The 24,176-nt window shown below is 32.5% G+C and overlaps 1 protein-coding gene across 1 annotated transcript; it reads left to right on the forward strand.

Moving 5' to 3' along the window:
• The first annotated feature begins 14,783 nt into the window (after positions 1 to 14,783).
• Positions 14,784 to 24,150, forward strand: LOC130968109 (putative F-box/FBD/LRR-repeat protein At4g03220). Its single transcript, XM_057893194.1, has 3 exons — positions 14,784 to 15,905; positions 16,963 to 17,136; positions 23,848 to 24,150. The coding sequence occupies exons 1-3, from the start codon at positions 14,784 to 14,786 to the stop codon at positions 24,148 to 24,150; spliced, it is 1,599 nt and encodes a 532-aa protein (XP_057749177.1).
• The last annotated feature ends 26 nt before the right edge of the window (positions 24,151 to 24,176 follow it).

A 24,176-nucleotide genomic window follows, 5' to 3' on the forward strand; every position in this document is an offset into this window, starting at 1 on the left:
TGTATGTTGTCATCCCGACATTTGTCCTCCTCTTTCTGTCTGCTTTATCTGCTCTCACCTCTCTCTCTCCCACCCTAATGCTATACATGCAAACTAAAGAATATCTCACTGTAGTTGGTGATATGATAAAGTCAATTTTTATGCCAATCTATAAGGTTAGTATTTGAGTTATCTTAATTGTTTGTCTAATAAATTTAACTTTTTTCAGCATTTATTTCTTCAAAATTTTGGTTCTTCTATTTCCATGCATTCTATTTCTTGAACTCTTGTCTATGTTGTACTTCTAATCCCTTAATATATTTTTTCTTTCATTATTAACTTGAAAAAAGAGGTGCTATTAAGGAGAGAACTTGTGACCACAATAAAAATTGGATGTTTGCGGTTGAAATTCTTCATAATGACAATATACTTAGATATAAATAATTATTTCAATCTATTTAATGTACAAAAAAATACTAGTGTCATTAGTGAAGAGCAACATCGTCTTGGTAAATATCACCTTGGGTCGAATTAGATGAAGCAGATAGGCAGAGGTTAAACAAATGATGGAAGAAAAGAGGCGACAAAATGAGTAATTTTTAAGAATAAATAGTTACTTGATAGAGAATCTTATGCAAACTCATATGCATATCATGCAGCAACACACAACAGAATATAACTTAAGTAGATTAGTTATTGAGTTTGTTACTATTATTGCCATCTGGAAGTAGTTAGTTAGAATTGAATTAGCACTATATAAGCTTGTTTCCATAGCGATAGTTAGTTGAGTTCTTTCACTGTAGATAGAGTTTATGCCTATTCCATTTCTTCTCTCAATTCTCTCTATTAGCATGTGTTCTCTCTGCTTCGCTCACCTTCTTTCACATGGTGTGGTGAATGTAGAGATCAAAGAATGCACCAAGGGATTGAATTGAAGAAGGGGCTTAATCATTCAGACTTGATAATCATAAATGTAAGTTCTAAATCGCTAGTTAGCGTGCAGTGATGGAACCAATTCGCAGAATCGCACAACTAGAGGCACGATCACCATTGGAGAACCTCGATCTTCAAGTAATTTCAGTATTTTTGAATCAACTTTCTGTAATTCAAGCGCACATAAACAAAAGCAACGAAGAACTAAGCCAAAATCCTACGAGTCCTTTTTACTTACATCCCTCCGAAAATCTAGGTATATCCATAACTCATGAAATTCTAAATGGAAGGAACAATGGAGATTGAAGTAGAGCTATAAATTTTGCTCTAAAATCAAAGAACAAACTTAGGTTTATTGATGGTAAGCTTAAATAAGCCAGAAAAGTAAGATTCTCTATTTGAGGCGTGGGAACAATGTAACATATATGTAGTTGCATAGATCAATCGTTCACTAGAGCCTGACATTTTCAAAAGTGTGAGCTAGAATTATAGCACTGGATCTTTGAAAAAACCTAAAATATAGGTATTACCAAGGTGACCGCTTGACAAATCCCAATTTGACGGTTTATCTTGTATTGATTTTAGGGGATTTTATAACCTTTTACTCATATTTATCCATTGAAATAGCATGGTTTTGTATATTCTCCTTTAATTGTGCTTAAGAGGGAAAACATGCTTTTTAGGTCTTAAAATGAATAAATTTAATTCACCTTGATTCCATTAGATGCCTTGATATGTTTGCTAAGTGATTTCAGATTTAGAAGGCAAAGATTGGATCAAGGGAATGAAGAAAGAAGCATGAAAAGTTGGAGAACTCATGAAGAAATGAAAGAACCGGAAAGCTGTCAAGCCGACCTCTTCGCACTTAAACGACCATAACTTGAGCTACAGAGGTCCAAATGATGCGGTTCCAGTTGGGTTAGAAAGCTAACATCCGGGGCTTCGAAACGATATAAGATTTGCCATAGTTGCTACACGTATGGTGGCGCGCACGCGCAAAGTACGCGCACGCGCCGTTGCTGCCACCTAGTTCACTTAAAGCAACATGTGGCCAGCGATTTTAGAAGCCTTGTGGGCCCAATCCAACTCATTTCTGATGCTATTTAAGCCAAGAATTGAAGGGGAATCAACATACTTTCATATACTCACATACTTTAGAAGTTAGTTACCATTAGTCATAGTTTAGTTTAGAAGTAGTTTCTAGAGAGAGAAGCTCTCACTTCTCTCTAGGATTAGGATTAGGATTAGTTCTTAGATCTAGGTTTTAGTCTTTACTTTCTTCTACTTCTACCTTTCAATTTCTTTGTTGTTACATTCATCTTCCTCTATTCTTTTGTTGTAATTTCCTTTATGTTGTTCTTGTGTTTTTGTTGTAGATCTACTTTTGTTTCTTCTACTTTCTTCCAATTCAATTCAAGGTAATTCATAATAAATGCGTTTCTTTTGATTGTTGTTATTAATTCTTTGCAATAATTGTTGTTAGATTCTATTCTTGTTATCAATTTACTATGCTTTTCTTTCATGCCTTCCAAGTGTTTGATGAAATGCTTGGTTGGATTTTAGTGTAGGTTTTGTTCCTCTTGGCATAGGTAGAGTGATTAGTGACACTTGAATTATCTAATTCCTTTGTTGATTGATGATTAGAAGTTGCTAATTAATTTGAATGCCTCTAAAGCTAGTCTTTCCTTTAGGAGTTGATTAGGACTTGAGGGATCAAATTGATTCATCCACTTGACTTTCCTCCATAGTTAGAGGTTAACTAAGTGGGAGTAATGGACAATTTGTTATCACAATTGAGGAGGATAATTAGGATAGGACTTCTAGTTCTCATATCTTGCCAAGAGCTTTGTTAGTTGTTAGTTTACTTTCTTTGTCATTTATATTTCTTGTCCAAAAGCTAAAAAACCCCAAATATAATTCACAACCAATAACAAGACACTTCATTACAATTCCTAGGGAGAACGACCCGAGGTTTGAATACTTCGGTTTATAAAATTAGGGGTTTGTTACTTGTGACAAACAATCTTTTGTATGAAAGGATTTTTGATTGGTTTAGAAACTATACTTGCAACGAGACTTCAATAGTGAAATTCTATACCGTCAAAAATCCAATCGTCAAAATGGCGCCGTTGCCGGGGAGTTGCAATGGTGTTGTGTTATTGGTTATTGTATATATGTGAATATTGTGAATAACTTGATTTTTTTTGGATTGCTTGTTAGTTTTTGCTAGTCTTAGTATTTTGTTTCATTATTTCTTATTAGTTTTTGTTTCTTATTTGCTCTTGCTACCATGAATTCTCATTTTGGCTATGAGTGTGATTACAACTATGTTGTAGGTGATGAGGACTATAATGGAGATATGTATCAAGGATGGGATAATCAAAGGTGGGAGGAACCATATGCTTATGATCAATCCTCATGGCAACAACCCCCACCAATGCACTATGAAGAAGAGCCATTCCATGATGCACACCAATCCAATGGCTATGGTGAATCTCCTTGTGACTTTCAAGAACCACCACCATATGCCTATGAGTCATATCCTCAACATGAGCCTCAACCACACTCTCAAGTCTATTTTCACCAAACACCTCCATATGACCATGATTCATATCCACTACACCAACCACCTTTTGAACCATATGAGCCATACGTGGAACCACAATTCCAAGATTACTACTCCCAAGAACCACCTCAATACACACCACCACCTTACCAAGAAGAACCACCTTCCTATAATGAACCCTTCCTCCAAGACAATGAACCCTCTTATCCACTCCAATCTTCAATGGATGAAATCCTTAGCCTTATACTTCAAGGGCAAGGAGAAATGCAAAGGGAGACACTAGAATTTATGGCTACTTTGACCAAGGTAGTAAGTAATTTAGTCTTCCAATATTTGAGTACTCAAGGCACTCCCATGGTTACATGTGGAGAATCAATTGAAAAGCATAGCATGAAGGAGAGATTGGAAACTCCGGTGGAGAATGAGGAATGCTACTTTGTGTTAGAACAATTGGAGGAACCTATGGTCATTGAAGAAGAGGAAGAAGTGGTTGAAGACTTAGGAGATGCGGAACCCCCTTGGGAACTTAGAATTGAAGAAAACCCCTCCAAGAAGATTGAATTTGATGTTGAGGAGGAAAGTGCACAATCTCCAAAACAATTTTTTAATGAAGACTTGGAAGGAATGAAGCAAGAATTGAGTTTCCTTGGTGATGAAGATCATGCATCCAATCTTCTTGGTGAAGAATCCTTCGAATTTGAAGAACCTTCTCCCAATAAATTTGAAAGTGATATGGAGGTAGATTTCTCTCAACCTCCCATTTATGACTTGAGTGATGGAGAAGAGTTAGAGGAAGTTGATGAACAAAGGATTGGGAATGAAGAAGTTTATGAAGAGGTGGAAGTTGACAAGGAAGAATACAAGGGAGTAGAGCTCGCTAGCACATTGGAGATACCTCTCCCCAAGCCACCACCATCTAACTTTTCATTCAAGTGGGTAAATTCTTTATACTTAAGCTTTATTATTCCCCTTGAATATGGTTTGCTTGAGACGGATGGTCAACTTAGATATATTTGTGGCTTTAAGAGTAAAAAGGAAATGGTTAGTGGTTTGAAATATCATTCTAGGTTCATCATGGTTGCATACTCAAAGCTTAATTGTAAGAGTTGGTGTAGAACTAGATTGCTTGGGTCTAGAAGGATGTTTGGTCACTCTATTGAGAATTCACCTTGCTCACCACCCACATGGATTAATAATAATCAACTTGGAGATGGGTGTGAAGACAAAATATGGGATCCGGGAACACATAAGGATCAACATTGGGAGCCCATGGTTTGTGAAGAACTACATCAAAGCTTGGAGATATTAATCTTGAATGATGGAGCTTATTGGAAGTCCAAGCATTGGTGGAAGTTCCAAGATGAGTACAAGCACAAGCCACCTTGAGAGAAGCTCCCCATAAGTCCAACTTAAGGACAATAAACAAAAGTGCTAGGTGGGAGACAACCCACCATGGTAAAATCTTTTCATTTTCTTTTTTGTACATATTGGTAGAACTAGTTTAATTTCATGTTTAGATTAGTTGGTTGAGTTTAATTAGTATTTTATCATGTCAAATAAGGTTTTATGGTATTTTGGTAGATGCTTGGAGGTTTAGAATGCTTGGATTGGTGCAAAAACATAGCAAAAATTTTTTTTTGAAAAACAAAGCACCATCCACGCGTACGCGCACTTCACGCGTACGCGCACATCATGCATTTTGGACCATCCACGCACGCGCGCCATGCGTGCGTACGCGTGGATTGAGAAGTTCCACATTCCATACATTTTCCAGAGAGTTATGCCTACGCCACGCCAACGTTGTGCCTTTGGCACAACCCCACTTGCGCGCATGCGCACATGACGCGTACGCGCCACTCTCGAAATAAACCATCCGCGCGCGCGCGGCATGCGCGCGTACGCGTGGATTTCCTTCCTTCACCACATTTCTTTTCTTCTCTTTTTTCTATTTCTTTCCTCCTCCTTTCTTTTTTTCCTCCTCCTACCCCTCATCCAAAACTTCCAAACACCATTGATAACCATTTATTTTAGTTAGTTAGTTAATTAGTTAGTTAGTTAGTTAGTTGATTAGTTAGCTTTAGTTTAGTTTTCATTTTATTTTCTCTCTTTTCATTACAAGTGTTGGATTATTGACTTTGTTTACTATGCATTACTTCCCCCTCATTGCCTAAATGCTAATTTAGCATTAATGTTTTTAGATAATCTTTGTTGGATCCTATGATTGAGGTTATATTTTGCTACTTGGTCTTGAGTTTTTCATGCTTATCTTTTGAAAAATACCAAGTGATGAGAATTGCCTTCGAGCTTGTAACTCTTCTTGAATTACATGATTTGGCCACCATGTGATTTGAGCCTTATTTCGTGATTAGGCAACCTCTTGATGGATGATGTTGTGCATTTACCTTAATGCATTGTATTTCATGATTATATGCATCCATATGTGTTTGGCTTGAATGCTTTCATGCTTCTTTAATGCTTGTTTTACCTTACAAGTTCACTTAAAGCATCTCAAGCATAGTAGAATGAGTAAAGTGCATACTTCTTTTGTGACATAGCTCTTTTATGCTAATGTGTGTTCTAAACCGCGCAATTTAGATTTCACACACTTATTTGTCATTAATGCCACACTAATTCACTCACTCAATTCTAGTGATTTACCTCATTCCAACAATTATGCTTCCTTGCTTTTGTATTACCCTACCTTATGGTGTTATATTTTTGTTTTTCATGATGAATGCACCACAAGCAATAACGGAAGCAAGACTAAGAACACGTAGCAATCCGGAGAGTCGTCGTACCCCCTTGCTCATCTTTGAGTGCACCGAGGACGGTGCAAACTTTTAAGTGTGGGGAGGTCGTCCGACCGATCGGCGATTTTGGGTGACAAATTTCTAATCCCAACACTTTTGCATTTCATTCTAGGATTTTATGGATTTTACTTGCATTTTCTTATTTTTGCATATGTATACACAATAAGCTTAGTCAAAATAATGAAAATTTTCAAGATTTCTATCTATAGGGCACCTTAATTGATTTGAGTAAAAAAAAAAACTTTTCATAAAACTTGCTTGAATTATATATATTATGGATCATGTTTTGAGCTAAGAACACAAGCAAGTGAGATTTGAGCCTAATGGTGTGGTTACATCTTATAACCACTTATTTTCCTTCTTGTGTGCATTATTCTCTTTTTATGATTGTAATCTTTGATTTGTTTGATTCTTTATGTCCATTATTTTGTGTATACATGCATTTATATGATTGAGGCCATCATTTCATTTAACTCACTTACCCAAATAGCCTTACCTTTTATCTTCCTTTGTTAGCCAATTTGAGCCTACGATTAACCCACTTGGTTCTTTAATTTTGGCACATTACAAGCCTTAAAGCGAAAAACAATAAATGTCCTTATTTGGATCTTTGATTAGCTTAGGCTAGAGTGTGTGAGTATCATTTAAGTGTGGGAACCTTGGGACATTGGGTGAATAAAATGGTAGTTTTGTATTGTTATTGAAAATATTGGGAATTGGGTACATACTCATGTATTGATCAAATGTAAAACCTTATGCATTGATGCTCTTGTATATAGAAAGAAAAAAAAATGAGAAAAACAAAAGAAAAAAAAAAGAAAAAGGAAAAAAAACAATATGAAAAAAAAATAAATAGAAAAAGAAAGAAAAAGAAAAAAAAAAGAAAGGAATAAAAAGGGGACAAAATGCCCCAAATCAAAGTATAGTCCAATAAAATCAATGCATAGGCGTTGTGAAATTAAAAAAAAAAAGAATACATGAGTATGTGAAAGAGTGAAAAATGGGTAGTTAGGTTGGAATTTAATTGTATAGGATGTCATAGGTTAGGTGGGAAGTTTAAGCTTATCAAAGATTCAAATTTCAAGTCCACGTGACCAAATATGCATCCTACCTTGACCCTAGCCCCATTACAACCTATGAAAAGACCTCATGATATATGTATGCATGCATGAAATATATGTCGATTGTTAGAAGAAAAACAAATCTTAGAAAGCATGATTAGGAGAGAATTGAGAGAATCAACCCTAAACACTAGAGCGAATAGAGTGCAAACACTACCGGTGAGGGTTCGATGCTCAATTACATGCTTCCACCTACAATCATCATCTTTTCATGCAAGTTTGTAAAAATATTTAATAACTCAATTCGATTGTGGATTAGACTTGCTAGTCCTTAGCCCTTATGCATATATGCATCTTGGGAATTGATTTATTTTGACCAAGCAATTGCATTCATTTAGATAGTTGCATATAGGTAGATTGCATTTAGTTAGTTTCCATTGAATAAATGTCACACCCTTACTTCATTTTTGGTTTAAGCATGAGGACATGCTTGGTTTAAGTGTGGGGAGGTTGACAAACCCCATTTTGACGGTTTGTCTTGCATTGATTCTAAGAGATTTTAATACCTTTTACCCTCATTTATCCATTGAAATAGCATGGTTTTGTGATTGTCTCCTTATTTGTGCTTAGATGTGAAAACATGCTTTTAGACCCTTAATTTGATGGTTTTAATCTCCTTTTGATTCCACTAGATGCCTTGATATGTTTGTTAGTGATTTCAGATTGAAGAGGCTAGGAATGGATCAAAGGAGTGAAGAGGGAAAGCATGCAAAGTGGAGAAATCATGAAAAGTCAAAGAAGTTGAACTCGCCCATGGACGCACACGCGCACCTGGCGCTGGCGCGCACCTGCGAATCACCCCATGGACGCGTACGCGTGCTGTGCGCGTACGCGTCGGTGTTGGTTTATGGTTTTTTAATGAAAACGTGACCAACGAATTCTCAAGGGTTGTGGGGCCCAATTCCAACCAACTTTGGCGCCAAAGATGCTATTTAAAGCCAAGGATTGAAGAGCAAAGGGGGATTCCAACTCATTCCATTCATCACACTCATTAGGATTAGTGAGAGTTAGTTTCTAGAGAGAGAAGCTCTCACTTCTCTCTAGAATTAGGATTAGGTTTAGTTCAATAATCTTAGATCTAGGTTTTAATCTTTGCTTTCTTCTACTTCTACCTTTCAATTCTTTGTTGTTACATTCATTCTTCTTCCATTCTTTTATTGTAATTTCCTTTATGTTGTTCTTATATTTTGTTGTAGATCTAGAATTGCTCCTTCTACATTCTTTCAATTCAATAAGAGGTACTTCTTAATAAATGTGTTTCTTTTGATTTGTTGTTGTTAATTCCTTGTAAGTGAGTAGTGTAGATTTACTTTTCTTGCAATTTACTATGCTTTCCTTTTATGCCTTCCAAGTGTTTGATGAAATGCTTGGTTGGATTTTAGAGTAGAATTTTATACTCTTGGCTTGGAAAGGTAACTTAGGAACTCTTGAGTTACTAATGTCCAAGTGATTGATGATTGGGAGCCATTGACTCTAGTTCTCACTAATTGAATTGGTGGAGAGTTAGGACTTATGGACTAGGATTGATATAGCTCATTTGGCTTTCCTTTACTACTAGTTAGAGGATGATTTAATGGGATTAATCCTTGCCAATTCTCATATTGTGGTTAGTGATTAGGATAGCGATCCTTGACTACCAACCCTTGCCAAGACCTTTTTAGGCCTTAGTTTACTTTCTTGCCATTTATCTTTCATGCCTCTTATCAAAACCCCAAAAACAACTCAAACCAATAACAAGACACTTTATTGTAATTCCTAGGGAGAACGACCCGAGGTTTGAATACTTCGGTTTATAAATTTAGGGGTTTGTTTTAGTGACAAACAACTTTTTGTATGAAAAGGATTATTGTTGGTTTAGAAACTATACTTGCAACGAGAATTCATTTGTGAATTCTAAACCATCAAAAATCCATTCGTCACCGCTTTCAAATTGCTAAGCTACAAGAAGAGTTATATGCGACTAAGCAGGGAGACATGAGTGTGACGTGTACTTCACGAAATTGAAGACGATATGAAAAGATCTGGATAGCTTTAGAGCAATTCCATCATGTGAGTGTGGAAGAAATTACAATTGTGGACTAGGAGTCATAAGAAACTTTAGAACTGAAGATCAGGTTACTTGATTTCTTAGAGGATTGAATGAACAATATACTGGAGTTAGGTCACAAGTCATACTTATGGATCTATTCCCAAATGTCAACATTGTTTTCTCTCTTGTCACACAATAAGAAAGACAGTTTCAAAGTCTAGATTTTGTCTCAAAACAAAAAATGATAGCTCAGACAATCACTCAACCTGCCACCTCTCTTGAACACTGCAAAGGTCTCTCAAGGCAGAGGGAGAGAGAGGGACAGAGGAGGCAAAAATCCAGGCTTTGGAAGAGGACAGAGAGGAAGAGGCGAGATGCAATGCTCATATTGTGTCAAGATGGGACATGTTTATACATGCTACAAAAAGCATGGATTGTCACTACATCTTAAGCAAAGATATAACACAGCATTCACTAACATGAGTGCAACTGAATCTGAAGAAAGCAATGAGAATCTAAGGAACCCTTACAGTGGGAAAGATAGTGATGTAACAAGTTTTGATTTCACATCTGAACAAAAATCAGTCTTATTAGCACTTCTCAATAAGGAAGTGCAAAACCCAAGTCATAGTGTTGATCCTCACAAAGAGTCTTTGCCAACACCTCATCCAAGTAAGTTAGTACATATTATGCATTTCACATCAAACATTTTCGCATTAAATGTTTCTTAAGAAGTTTACATCATGGGTAATGGACACAGGGAAATTGACCATGTGTCTTACTCACTCAATAACTTTCATACATATCATGAGATAGCTCCAATCCTTGTAAAATTGCTAGAACTATCATATTTACAAATGAACTTTACCTTGTTGATGTATTATACATCCCTTTTTTTAATTTCAAACTAACTTATGTTTCCAAGGCCACATCACATCTGCATTGTCATATGAATTTTGATGACAAAAAATGTAAGATACATGATTTTAACTTGAAAAAAATGATTGAAGTAGCTAGAGCTTGTGAGGGACTTTATACACTGAACAATGAAGCAATGAGGCCCAACTTTGCACAAACAGCAAGCATTCTTACCTTGCCAAAGTCAGAAATAAAGGAATAAATCTTTGACATTTTCAGTTAGGATATTTACCTTTTGAAAGACTCCATGTAATGAAATCTATTTTTTCTTTTATAGATTGTAATACAAAAATTAATCCATGTGATACATGCCATTTTTCAAAGCAAAAGAAATTGAATTTTTCAAATAGCAATATTATTTCAGCAAGCATATTTGAACTTCTTCATATTGATATCTGAGAACCTCTTGTAATTCCCTCAGTTGCTAGCCACAGATACTTTCTAACAATAGTGAATGACAAATCTAAATTCACTTGGACTCATTTAATGAAAACCAAAGCTAAAGCTAGCACAATAGTAAAAAATTTTGTTCAATTTGCAAAAACTCAGTTCAGCAGCCAAGTAAAGTACATTAGAATAGATAATAGACCAGAATTTTCAATGAAAATATACTATGCTGAAACTGGGATAATACACCAAACTTCTTGTGTTGAGACCCCTCAACAAAATGAAATTTTTGAGAGAAAACATCAACATATATTAGCTGCCACAAGCAGTTTGTTCCTTCAATTTGGAATCCCAAAATGATATTAGAATTTTGCTATCTTTCATGTAGTTTATGTCATAAATCGAGTTTCAAGCATTTTTCTAAACAATCAATCACCATTTCAAATCTTACATAATATCTCGACTCTTAGAGTATTTGGTTGCTTAGCTTATGCTAGCATCATCACCTCAAATAGATCAAAACCTGATTCAAGAGCTCGAAAATAAGTATTTTTTGGATTCAGGGAGGGTGTCAAACGTTATGTACTCATGGACTTACAAACTAGACAAATTTTTGTTTTAAGACATGTACATTTTTATGAATATAGTTGTCAGAATCGAACCGGTGATCGAACCAATCAAGCTACTGGTTCACTGGTTTATTGATTCAACCGATAAATTACTGGTTGAACCGGTAAAACTAGTCTCACGTAAATAAAAAATATAAAATAGTAAAAAATTTAAACTAAAATTTGAAATACATATCTTCACTAACATTTTATAAAGAATCAAATCTCAAATTCTAAAAATAACTAATATAAAAAAATATAAATTTTGTCAGTACTACTACAATAGTATCTTAATTTGACGCAATAAAAGTAATGATTAATTCACAAAGTCTATCATCTAACTATAATATCAGTAGATTTTAGCACTAGCATAAAAACAAATAACCTTAATCATAATATTAGCATTGAAATAGATCAAGCAGATTAATAAATTTTTAGTGAAATATATATTTATATAAATAGTGATACATAATTAAAATATAATTAATTTGACAAATAAAGATTACAAAATTAAATTAAATTAGGTATCTATAAAATTATGTAATTAAATGTATACTATATAATTACTATTTGTCATATATAATAATAAGAAGCATGATGACTAAGTGGTAAGGGGAAGATGCTGCAACACTAAGGTTCTTGGTTTGAACCTTGGCTACAATTCTTATCGATTTTGACCTGTTTTCTCCGTTTTTTATTGGTTCACCCCGGTTCTCTTTTTTGAATGGTCCAAGGAGTAAATCAAACTGGTTTAGAATCCGGTTCATTGATTTTTTTGGTCAAGTCGACCAGTCCAATTCGATTTTTATAACTATATTTATGAAGATCACTTTTCTTTTTCTCATGAACCTGACTCCTTAACCACTACTACATCTAATCAGCAACAATCTATGAGTGTCGATCCCTTTTCATATGACATTTTTCAATCTCATGGACCCTTTTTATATATATGTATATATATAACACCAAAATTTAGCTAATCTTGAATCACATCCAAACGAGTAAATTTACTGGCCATTCTTCACATAATGATGTTTTCAATAATGCAGAGTCAACACAAATTGAACTTTCTAATAATTCACCACCACTTACTACCTCTAACACTAATACTAATAATTAAAAAAGTATTCCAATACCTATTGCTAAACAGAATACGCAAAGAAGGACCTCGAGAATAAGAAGACCTCCTTCTTATCTTTAACATTATCAGTACCTAAATCTCACCACCAATCCCATATCTTCCGTCAATGCCCACTATAAGTATTCTCTATCTAATTTTTTTCTCATATGAGAAACTTTCTAAAAATCATAGAGCATTTTTGATTGTATTGTCCACAAATAATGAATCCAAGCATTATGAGGAGGCTATGTCTCAACCTTGTTGAAAAAAGGCTATTAAATCTTAACTTGATTCACTTAATGATAGCAAGATTTGGGAGATCACCTCTTTGCCACCTAAGAAGAATGCTATAGGATGCAAATGGCTTTTCAAAATTAAATACAACCCTGATGGATCTGTAAAACGTCATAAGGCGTATTTTAATTGGAACTGATATACTATGCTCAAAATATATGTCAACTACCCCTTCATTCTTCTTACCACATCTCACCATTTCAATTAGCTCTTTGTCACTATTCAAGTTTCTTAGACCATTCTCTAGCCCTCTACCAGGATCATGCCACCATCAATGCTTTATTTCACTGTAAACAAGCTCCTTATAATAGTTTCTTACATAAAACACATCCAAGGTGTCTACATCTAGATCATCGAGACAGCTCCTGTTATCGATCTGGTGAAGAAACCAACACCCCTTCTTCATTTTTTTGAAACTACCGCCGTGGTGAAACAGGATGTCCAATGGCTCATCTATATGCAAATATTTCTACAATGGTTACTCCAGAATCCAATTGAACTTCTTGGCTATTTACAATAATGTAACACTATCACAAACCAAATAAACCATATTACTCTAGCCTATGCACTTTGCCCTTGTTTTATTCAAAAAATAGAGCATAAACCCCAACTTAGCAATAACACAATTAAACCCTAGTAACAAAAAAGAACAAACAAAAATAGAGTTTTCAAACAATACTCACACCACGATTACATGAAAGAAGCATTACTTCGTTGCCGAAAAAAATTTGTCATACCTTCACTGTCAAGGATGTTGGAGCCACACTAACCTTTGAACTGAGGAGCAGATGATATCACTCGGTTTTTTAACGTCGTAGTAGTCATCGTGAGGTATGCAGCTTAAGAAACCAAGCCCTAAAATAGCGTCGTTGATGAAAAAAGAAAGAAGAAGAAGAGTGAAAGTGGAGAAGACGGACGAATGTTTGTATTTGATCACAGTTTATTTTTTAACAAAAGAAACATCTAAACAACGTTATTTTGGCCAAGATTGGGTGCTAAACCAAAACGACGTCGTTTTGGGACCGTCCAACGTGACACAAGATATATCAATACTGTAAATGCTGACTCCGCACTAGAAACAACAATAAAACTACTATAGTGTCTGAAGTTCTTTCTCAAAGGCTACTATAAAAAAAATTGAAATCTCGGAGACAAAATCAAGTAATTATGTAAATATCATGCATCATTATAAAAATTTACTCGATTGATCTTGTTGTCGCATGGAGTTATAACATCGATAACATTTTATTATTCGTAGTATTCACTGAGAATAAATAACACATTCTTCACGTGATAAAAAAAATCTACACATTAATTGTGTTATAAATGCCATATAGCTAAAAGTTATTGAATGGCGTGGCCTTTTTTTTAATAAGATGCACAAACAAAACCATATAACCTAGCAATTTTACTTTATATATATATTTTTTATCATACATTGTTGAGAAATAATATTTATAACACCTCTTTATACATTTTTTTATATACTCTTTTAGTTTTTTTATATTAAAAGAGGAGCAAGTCTAGAAGACGAACATTTTTATTAAAATTTGGTCATAGTAAAAAAATGAGTAATTTTTATTAGATAAAATCTTACACTATTAAAAATATCTATAATAATTAATTGATGACTACAAATCATAAAATTTACTGGACCTAACGCTCTTCTTAAAATAAAATAAAATAAACTTTTTATCTTCTTTTACTTCTTATAAAAATATCTAGAAAAAAATTGTGTATATACCATTATTCTAAATATGTTTTTAGGTCCGAGTCTTCAGACTAATTTGATAGAATTTGTGATTCTTCACTCACTACGTAGATAACAGTTTCATTTTCCAGATCTCAAACAAACTCTCCTAATTAACTGTGTTTACTTTTGAAATTTTCAAAATCTAACAATCAACGAAAACACGAAGAACCAAAAGAACAAAAACTGCTCCTACATTATTATTATTGCTGCATGTGTTTCATAACGCAAACCAAATCAGAGCAAGCAAGTCAAGGAAAGATCCGCAATGGAAACACGATCCACAAAGCGCAAGAAGATTGCTCATCGGAATCAAACGACAGCGAAAGGCGCTAACAAAAAGAGGGCCATTGATAGGATCAGTGATCTCCCTGACGCGATTCTTCACCGCATTCTCTTCCTCCTTCCCATCAAATGCATTGCACAGACGAGTGTTCTTTCAAAGAGGTGGAGATTCCTCTGGACAACGTTTCCAGATCTCGATTTCACCACCATCAGCCCTTTCACAATCTCCCCGCCGACAACAAAAAACCGTTACAAATTCTCAACCGTCAACCGCCACTCTGCCTCCTCAAGAAAGCCGGATTTCATCACGCAAGTTTTCTCGATCCGCGAGAAGAATTCTGACATCAGAGTCCTCTGTTTTCGCGCCCGTTTAAGCTTCTCAAGGCTCAACAACCTGATCCGAAGCGCCATCCGTCACAACGTCAAAGAACTGGACGTTGAAGTCGCAACGGAAGTCGTTACAGATGATTATTTCAACTTTCCTCGCTGCGTCATCGGCAGCCAATCGTTAAAAGTGTTAAAATTGAAGTCCGGATTTCGCCTCCCACCGTCCTCTATCATGAGGGACGGTTTCCAGTCCTTGCAAACACTCTCGTTATCGCTAGTAATTTTGTATAATCAGCCTTTTCTCTCCGATTTGTTTTCCGAATCATCGTTTCCTCTCCTCAAGAATTTGCACCTGGACATGTGTTTTGGTTTGAAATACCTCCGTGTTGGCTGCAAGGCTCTTGAAGATTTCAGTTTACAGAAATGTTTTCAGTTACAAGGATTGGATATCTCGTGTGGGAAGCTCGAGAATTTGAAGGTGGCGAGTTGTTTTGACGCGTATAGTGAAAAGAGTTGGGTGAGAATTAGTGCGCCGAAACTTCAAAATTTGGTTTGGCACTATAATGCGGTTACAGATATGAGTATGTTTGAGGATCATTATCATCATAATCATCATCAGTCCTCGTCGAATTCATTTTCGTTGTTCTGTGGTGATGCTTCAGTTGGTTTCTTCATACTGAATGAGGATGTTAGTATTGGTAAGCTTCAAAGTGTGAATAATTTTTTGTCTGGACTCTCTCATGCTCGTTCCTTGACTCTTGAAAGCCAAACCATTGAGGTAAAGTAGTTCAAGTTATGCGTGCATAGGAATAATTAATGGTTGCTATCAAATATGAAACTCCATTCTCATTGTTATATTGGTTGTTTGTTGAGATGTTAATTTACAAAGGCATGCCAATTTATTTTCCTATTTCGAGTTAGAGAACAAACTAGTGAAAAGAGTAAACTAGTCAAATAGTTCTTAGAAAGATTTTATGGTTGTCAAAATAATTTTTAAAAATTATTAAAAATAATAAACTCTAATAATTCTCTAGTATTTGTCTTAAGACTAGATTATTTCGACTTTTAAAAGATGTTGATTTTTTAATAAAAAAATATTAAAAAATATAAAAATATTATATACACATTAAAAATTAGTTATAATATATTTATGTATAAATATATGTGTTATTTAACTTATTTTTAATGTATATTTTATATTTTAATATGTATTTTATATTAATAACTAATTTAATAATTATTTTTTAGTGTATATGTATCATAATTAAAAAAATTAATATCAACCTTCGAAAGTTGTCATCAAATATTTGACAGAATAGCTCAATGTGTTGGGAAAAATTGAAAAGCTATAAGAGTTGAGAGATTAGGGGTTTCTTTTGGAACATTAAGGTCAATCAAAGTTCGTTTATCACACAAATATATTAGTATTAAGATTTAACATGCTAAATAACCATAGATAACAATGAAATTAGATTCAAGTTGATGATTGGACCACTATATTAAATAATTATCATCTTTTAGAGGTTGTAAAATATAAATTAGTTTCAGTTTTTTAGAATTATTTTATCAACAGTAAAATTTTTTGAATACTATTAGTAGTTTATTCTATTAATTATTAATATCTTATAACTAAAAGATTGACTACTTCCTAATTTTTTAAGTCTTTTTTTTTCTTAAACTTTGTTTTCTTAGAGAATATATTTCATGAGCAAAATCTAATACAGATATAAAAATCTGGTAGTACATGATAATAATTTTACTCTTATTCACTCGTGTATTTCTCTTTTGAAAGTGGAAATAGATTTAACAACTTTCCCCCTCGCTTTCAATTTCAGGTTCTATCAAATAATAAATTCTTTATTCAGCCATTTTATAGTCTTAAATCATTAGAGCTGCATACTGGTTTCAACAAAAGTAATGTTCAAGGATTAGCATGCCTATTCAGGAGCTCTCCTACACTCCACACTCTAATTCTCAAGATCATTAACGATTTCCAGATTGAAAGAAAAGTAAGTTGCACCTTGAATTTATTTATGGGTAAAATATATTTTACCCTCACATTTTTTATTCATGTGCTGCGCTGTTTCATCCTCTGATCTTAGCTTTTAAAATTGCCAATTGACCCTCTAACTCTTAACATTAAATCTTTTTGGTATATAATTTATGTATCGAATTACACATTTAAAAAATTTTAGAAAGTAAACTGCACATAACTAAAAGTTTAGAATAAATTACATTTTATGCTATTATTACATACATTTTTAACAACAATCTTATTAGGAAACCAATTAGGATACCAGTGAATTACAGTCAACTATTAGTTGAGTTGTAAAAAAATTTAAAAAACTCCAAAAACAACATATAATTCACTCCAAAAAATCAATTTTATTAGCACTGTAAAAAACAAAAACCATCTAAAATCCTAATCACTAGATTTTTTATTTAAAAAAATTAAAAAATATTTTATTTATTAAAATAAATAATTTTAAAAATTATTACGAAAATATGTAGAATGACTTATCTCGTTTACAATGTAAACGAGATAAATTTACACGTATCTTGTTTATACTATAAATAATATGTTACAGTGCGTGTGACGCATGTATATCTTGTTTACAGTGTAAACGAGTTCGTTTACATAAATGAGATACATAGTAAATTATAACGTTTATAGTATAAACGAGATACATTAAGACAAATTTTCAGCCGCTATAAAAGGATGTACAACTCTTGGCATTTTTTACACACATTTCATATCTTTTTTTTTTCTCTGTTTTTCTTCCAAAAAATAGGCAAAAATGTCCAGTAGTAGCGGGTATATAGTTGTCTGTGTGTATTCCAATTGTCGTATGAGAAAAAATGACAATGGGGTGATATTTGAGTGTAATAATCCATTACTGTTGCGCACTCGGCGAAGAAGTTCCTTATCCGAGTTAAAGAGTCTGACATCGAGTAACCTTGGTGATGTAGGAAGAAAAGAGATAAGAAGGGTGGGGGAATATGTTGGTAGCACCATTGGAAAATAGAGTTTTTCAAATTCGTCTGTTTCGGCTTCAGGGAGACGAGCATGTGCGCCTCATGTTTGACATCTGTGGAAGAATCATGGCGGAACAAGTGATAGAGCTTTCTGCCGAGATTGGTGATGTTGGTGGCAGTGGATCCGTCCACTCGACCTTTGTGCAGGATGACCCACCCCTCGCACTACCTCCGATTTATGTTGTTAGTCCAGTAGAAGATATGGACGTGGATGATGAAGACTTCGACGAAGAGTATGTTGCAGATAGCAATGAGAGTAGTTCTTATGAAGATGATGATGATGAGGAGAAATTCGTACCAGAGACGCCAGCGAAGACAGCGGTGCTTTATGTTTTGCCTCCCCCACCTGATTTCGGCGCTATCAGATGTACCAAGTCACTCATGCATTGGATTTGGAGGCGATGCATGAGAAATTTCTGTTTCTAACACATGGGAAGACGATTACAACCTAAACAGTAGTGTGAATTTTCGCGTCGGCCGCAAATTCAAAAGCAAAGATGTAGTGATGTAAGGTGTGAAGAACTATAGTATTCGCAGAAGTGTTGAGTACCGAGTGATCGAATTGGACTGATTAAGTACCATGTGCATTGCTGCCAAGCTATAATTAGATGTCCCTGGAGTTTCTGTGTGATTCACTCGCCGAGGCAGAGTAAGCGAGGCCTTTGACAAAAAAAATCACAATTAAAAAAATATTTTATATGTGCATTGACATAACAAACTGAGTTAACTATTATATTCATTTATTTAACAAAAATTTACACATGTACTAACTGAATTTATGTTTATAAAACTTTCTATGTTAATATTTACTTAGTTAATTAATAAACGTTTCCTCAATACATTACTTAAAATAAAAATATCGACTAAAGTAATTAATAATCTAATTAACAAATTTTTATTTAATAATTTAATTTAGGTAAACACAAAATTATATAATTGTTCACTTAAAAAATAACTTTTATTTGGATAATTAATAACTAAATTAATAAATTAAGAAACATGTAACTAATAAATTAACTTCAAGGGTTGAAATATCCCTACCATAGTATTTAATATCTAAATTAATAATTATGTACTTAAAAATTTAATTACAAAAAAATTAGAACCACGTCCCTGAAATCATACCCTATTAGTTAGCCACCTAAATCGTAAATTGTATTCTTGTTCTTGGTAAGTATCCTAACCATGGTTGTACATATATGAGAAAACATAAACGTCAAAATAACAAAACTAACCGCGAAGTCAGTTGCCCTTGCGACGTGCCATGTTGCGTTTAGTCGATTGATGTTCGAATCACATGCATCTGCGTGCGCCATCTTCATCTTACTCAATAATCTAGTCAGAAAAAGATAGAAGAGAGGAGAAAGTTGTGGAAAGGTTGGAAATGGGGCCTATAAGGTCGCTGTGAACGGCATCTATATTAGGCTTCACCCAATCTTATCTCGTTTACAGTGTAAACGAGATAAGTTTACGCGTATCTCATTTACACTGTAAACGAGATATACACGTGTTACGCGCACTGTCTTATCTCGTTTACAATATAAACGAAATATGTGTAAACTTATCTCGTTTACACTATAAACGAGATAAGTCATCTTACGTATTTTTGTAATAATTTTAAAAATTATTTATTTTAATAAATAAAATATTTTTTTTAATTTATTTAAATAAAAAATCTCTAATCACTTTATTTCTCTCTCCCACATCTTTCTTCCAAAAAAAAGCCTCCTTCCGCCATTTATGCGCTTCCTTCTGCTATATGTGTGCTTTTTTCTACCGTCATTATTTCATTGCCACGGTGAAGTCCCAAGTTCTATGACCTACTCTAAATATCTCTTAGATTTTTTATTTGAGCATTTGGAGGGAAGTAGATTCAATTTTTTGGGAGATTTTGGATGTTGTTTTGTTTATGATTTTAAATGCTTTTTCAGAGTTTTTAGATGTTGATGATTTTATGTGTTGTTTTTTTTTTTGTTATTTTTTGATTTTAAAAAAATTTAAAATTAAAAAATATCTAAAACATAACAAAAAAATATCTAAAATTAAATGAAAAGAAACTTCTAAAATCATAGTTAAAAAAATATTTAAATCCTAATAAAAAAGATATCTAAAATATAACAAAAAGAAATATTTTAATAAAATGTTGTATAAAAACTTTTAAAAGAGATCCCGAGAAGAAAAAGAAACAAAGGGAGAGGCAGTACGGAGGAAAAGGCAAAGAAAAAGAAGAAGAAGAGGAGACTGAAGGCGGAAAAAAAAAATAAAAAAAGTGGAAATTAACTATTTTTTTAGCATAAAACTAGTTTTTAAAATTTAAAAATTAATTTTTTTAAAAAAAAAATTAGCTACTTAATTACATATAGAGTTAATTTCTTAAATTTTTTCTTCCAACAATGAAAGAAACAAATATTGTAGCCAATATTTTTTACCAATAACTATTTGTCAGCCAAAAAATTCAATAAAACAAATAAAAAAATATAAAGCATTTTTGAAGAAATTATTTTTTTATTCTTTCTAACACTACAATTTCGTCCCCTTCCACCAGCCAAAATTTTAAACTTTATATTTTAAACCTTAAACCATAAATTCTAAGTTCTATAACTTAAAATTGATTTTACTTTATTTGACTTTCAAATATATTTTATTTGAGGTTCAAATATTATTTTTATGTTCAATTTCAAGTGATGAATACCGTTAGTTACAATATTGGTCGAGAGGTATTGACTCTAGGGTTGCACATTATTAAGGTTAACAGAAAAAAAAAAAACTCAACCGAATTTTAATTAACTAAAAATTTGATTTACATTGAGAACCTAAATTGGTTTTCATTAATAAAACTGGTTATTGACCAATTACAAAATTAATAAACAAATTTTAAAAATAAAAACCAATTTAAAAAGAGTTTAATTTTGATACATTAATAATGTAAAATATTTTACATAATCGTGCAATTTTATCTATTTTTTTGAATGGCTATTTATGCGATTAATAAAAATAGTAATTATTTTTTATGATATGACATTATGGTAGCGTTTATTTTGAGGTATTGGGACAGAGATTGAGAGACTGGGACTCAATATTATGTTTGTTGGCTCAGATACTAAAATTTCAGTATCTCTAAAAAGTGAGGACATATGGACTGAAATTTTTAGATACAGAAACTAAAATTTTAATAACATTTTATATCAAAAATACGATCATTCCAATTAATTAATTTTAATTTTATCCTTTGTGCAAATTAAATTAGAGCTTCATTCTTGTTTTAATTTCTGTCTTCTACTTTATACAAAATAAAATACTGAGATTTATTTCAGTTTCTGTTTCTTAATTTCTGTCTCTCAGTCTCAGTCTTTCAATCTCTATCTCTTCTCCAAACGCTACTTATATGATTGGATGCATATGTAAAGCTGCTTTACACCGATATTAAATCAAAATTAAATTCTTTTTAAAAATATTCTGGTTTTTATTTGAAAATTGTGTTTTTCCTTAAAAAAATAATATTTTTCATTTAGAGAGGAGCTTGTACTTTTTAAAAGCACAAGCACTTCGTTTTATATTTGGATTTGAATCCTCTAAATTTTGAATTTCACTTTAAAAGGTAAAGTGTGATCTTTTATCATTTATTTTATAGGTGGGACTAAGAGAAAACATAAGAGAGAAACTATTCAAGAGTGAGAGATCATACTTTATTTTCTAAAGTAAAAATTCAAAATTTAGAGGATCCAAATTCTTATATTTGGTAGATTAAAAGTTTATGTGCTTATGCCTGCAACTTTTAAAAATTAGGGATACTTTTGAAAGCATTTAAGGAGAAACTTTTTAAAGTTAGCTTGTACTTATCAAAATTAAAAAATCTAATATGACTTTATATAATAATAATAAATATCCAAAAATATCCTTATTAATTATTAGCACCAAAAAAAATAATAATTCTTTATTATATACATGTCTATTATGGTTTTTTTATTTTTAAAAGTTATTTTACCAAACATAAATATGGTATTTGTGCCTATCAAAAATAATTTTTTATTTGATTTTACCAAAGGTACGGTAGCTTTTAAAAAATAAAAGTTTTACCAAATTAAATTTAATACATATTTTATTAAATTTAATTTCACATAATAATAAAATCTTTTTATTAAATTTCATCCAAAAGTATAGTATATATTAAATTAATTTAATAAAAATAGAATATTATCATACCATTCAATTAGAAATTTTATTTAATTAGCGTATATTCTTAAATTTTTTTTATTAAACTTTAATATTTAGTTGTAAACTAAAAAAATTTGTATTCAATTTTGATGATTAATTCTCAAACATAAATCAAATTAAAAATTATTTAAAATTAGTTCAATCAATAAAGTGTTTTATATTTCTATTTATTTGCTATTTATCTATTTAACCAACAAACTTTATTGATGTTGTTGTTGGTAGTGATATTTTTACTAAATCAAAAATTTATTTGTCTTTTTTTATTAAATAATTAAATAATTATTACGTAAACTATAAAATATATAATGGGATATGAAGAGTTTAGTGTATTTTTTTAAAATACTTTCATCATAAAAATCATATTTTGCTATTTCGATAACTTGTATAAAAAAATTTCTGATTAAAAAATAAGCTATTTATTATCTTGATTAATCTCATCCTTACCATTATTATATGTATTTAATTTATAAAAATGTAAATTAATAACTATGTTGGTAGCTATTAATATATCAGTATTAAATAAAGAAAAATCTAAGGGCTAGCAATTTTTGTGTTTTTTGACCAATACTTAATCATCAAAAGAAAAGTGAGTGATTTCTCACCATTAGATGTAATTTCACTCCATTAAAAACACTATTGATAGCCAATTGATAGTTACAAAATACCAAAATTGCTAACCTCCTAGCATTCCTCTAAATGAATAACTAAAAAATTATTTAATATTTAACATTTCATGTTATTTAAGTCTATATACTTTGATAAGTTTATAAAAAAAATTGTTAGTTTCATGTGTTATATATTTGCCCCAGGATTTAAAATTTCTAGATCCGCCGATCTACATATCCTTAATTCCTTATTACCAAATGCAACACAAACAGTAAACTTCAATTGAACGGAACAAGTTCAAGAATCCAAATGTGACACACGAAATGAATCCGGCATTCTAAAGGAGAAGAAAGCAAACAAAATTTCAAGTTTGACCAAAAACCCATTTATCATAATCATTGTCCCCAAAATGAGTCAACAAAAACACAAAAAAATTAATTAACTACACAGCAAGTATGCTCGTTCAAAAGAGAAAGCTCCAAAAATAGTTGATATAAAAAAGGAAGAAGGAGAAATAGAGGCAAAACCAGAATAGCGGCGAGCATGGGAGGCCGAGGTGGAGAGAGTAGAGCAGAAGAGAGTGGAGAAACCGAGAGACTTGGGGAGAGTGTTTGCCGACGGTGAAAACAGTTTGAAATTATGGTAGGATGAAATTTGGTTTTGGTTAATTGGTTATGGATTTTAAAATTCTTTTAGAAAACTGATTATCCAAAATGTGGTTATGAATTTTCAAAGGATGAATCATATTTTGGATTTAAAATATACAACTCTAATTGACTCCCAAACTTTCCCATTATAATTTTATGTTTGCTCACATTTGAAGAACATTTTCAAAGTTTGATTTCATTTTTCATGCACTTCAGCAATGGAACAGGGACTTGTGGGACATGACAAGCACGGAGGAAGAGCAATATTGGGAATCTCAAATACCAAGTCTAAAGCCCTTTTTACAACACTTGAAAGTGGTGAAAATCCATGGGTTTCTGGATTGTGAGAATGAAGTTACACTTGCAAAATTTCTCCTCAAGCATGGGAAGGCCTTAGAAGAAATGCAATTATGTGCAGGACAGGTCAATGCTAGAGACACGCTTAGACGACAAAAAATAAGGTCACAAATGATGGGATTTTCATGGGCTTCTTCAAACGCAAAAGTGGCATTTCAATAGGTTACTTCTAGTTGAAACTCGAGTTG

This window comes from Arachis stenosperma, chromosome 3, assembly GCF_014773155.1.
Source record: "Arachis stenosperma cultivar V10309 chromosome 3, arast.V10309.gnm1.PFL2, whole genome shotgun sequence".
Taxonomy (NCBI): Eukaryota; Viridiplantae; Streptophyta; class Magnoliopsida; order Fabales; family Fabaceae; genus Arachis; species Arachis stenosperma.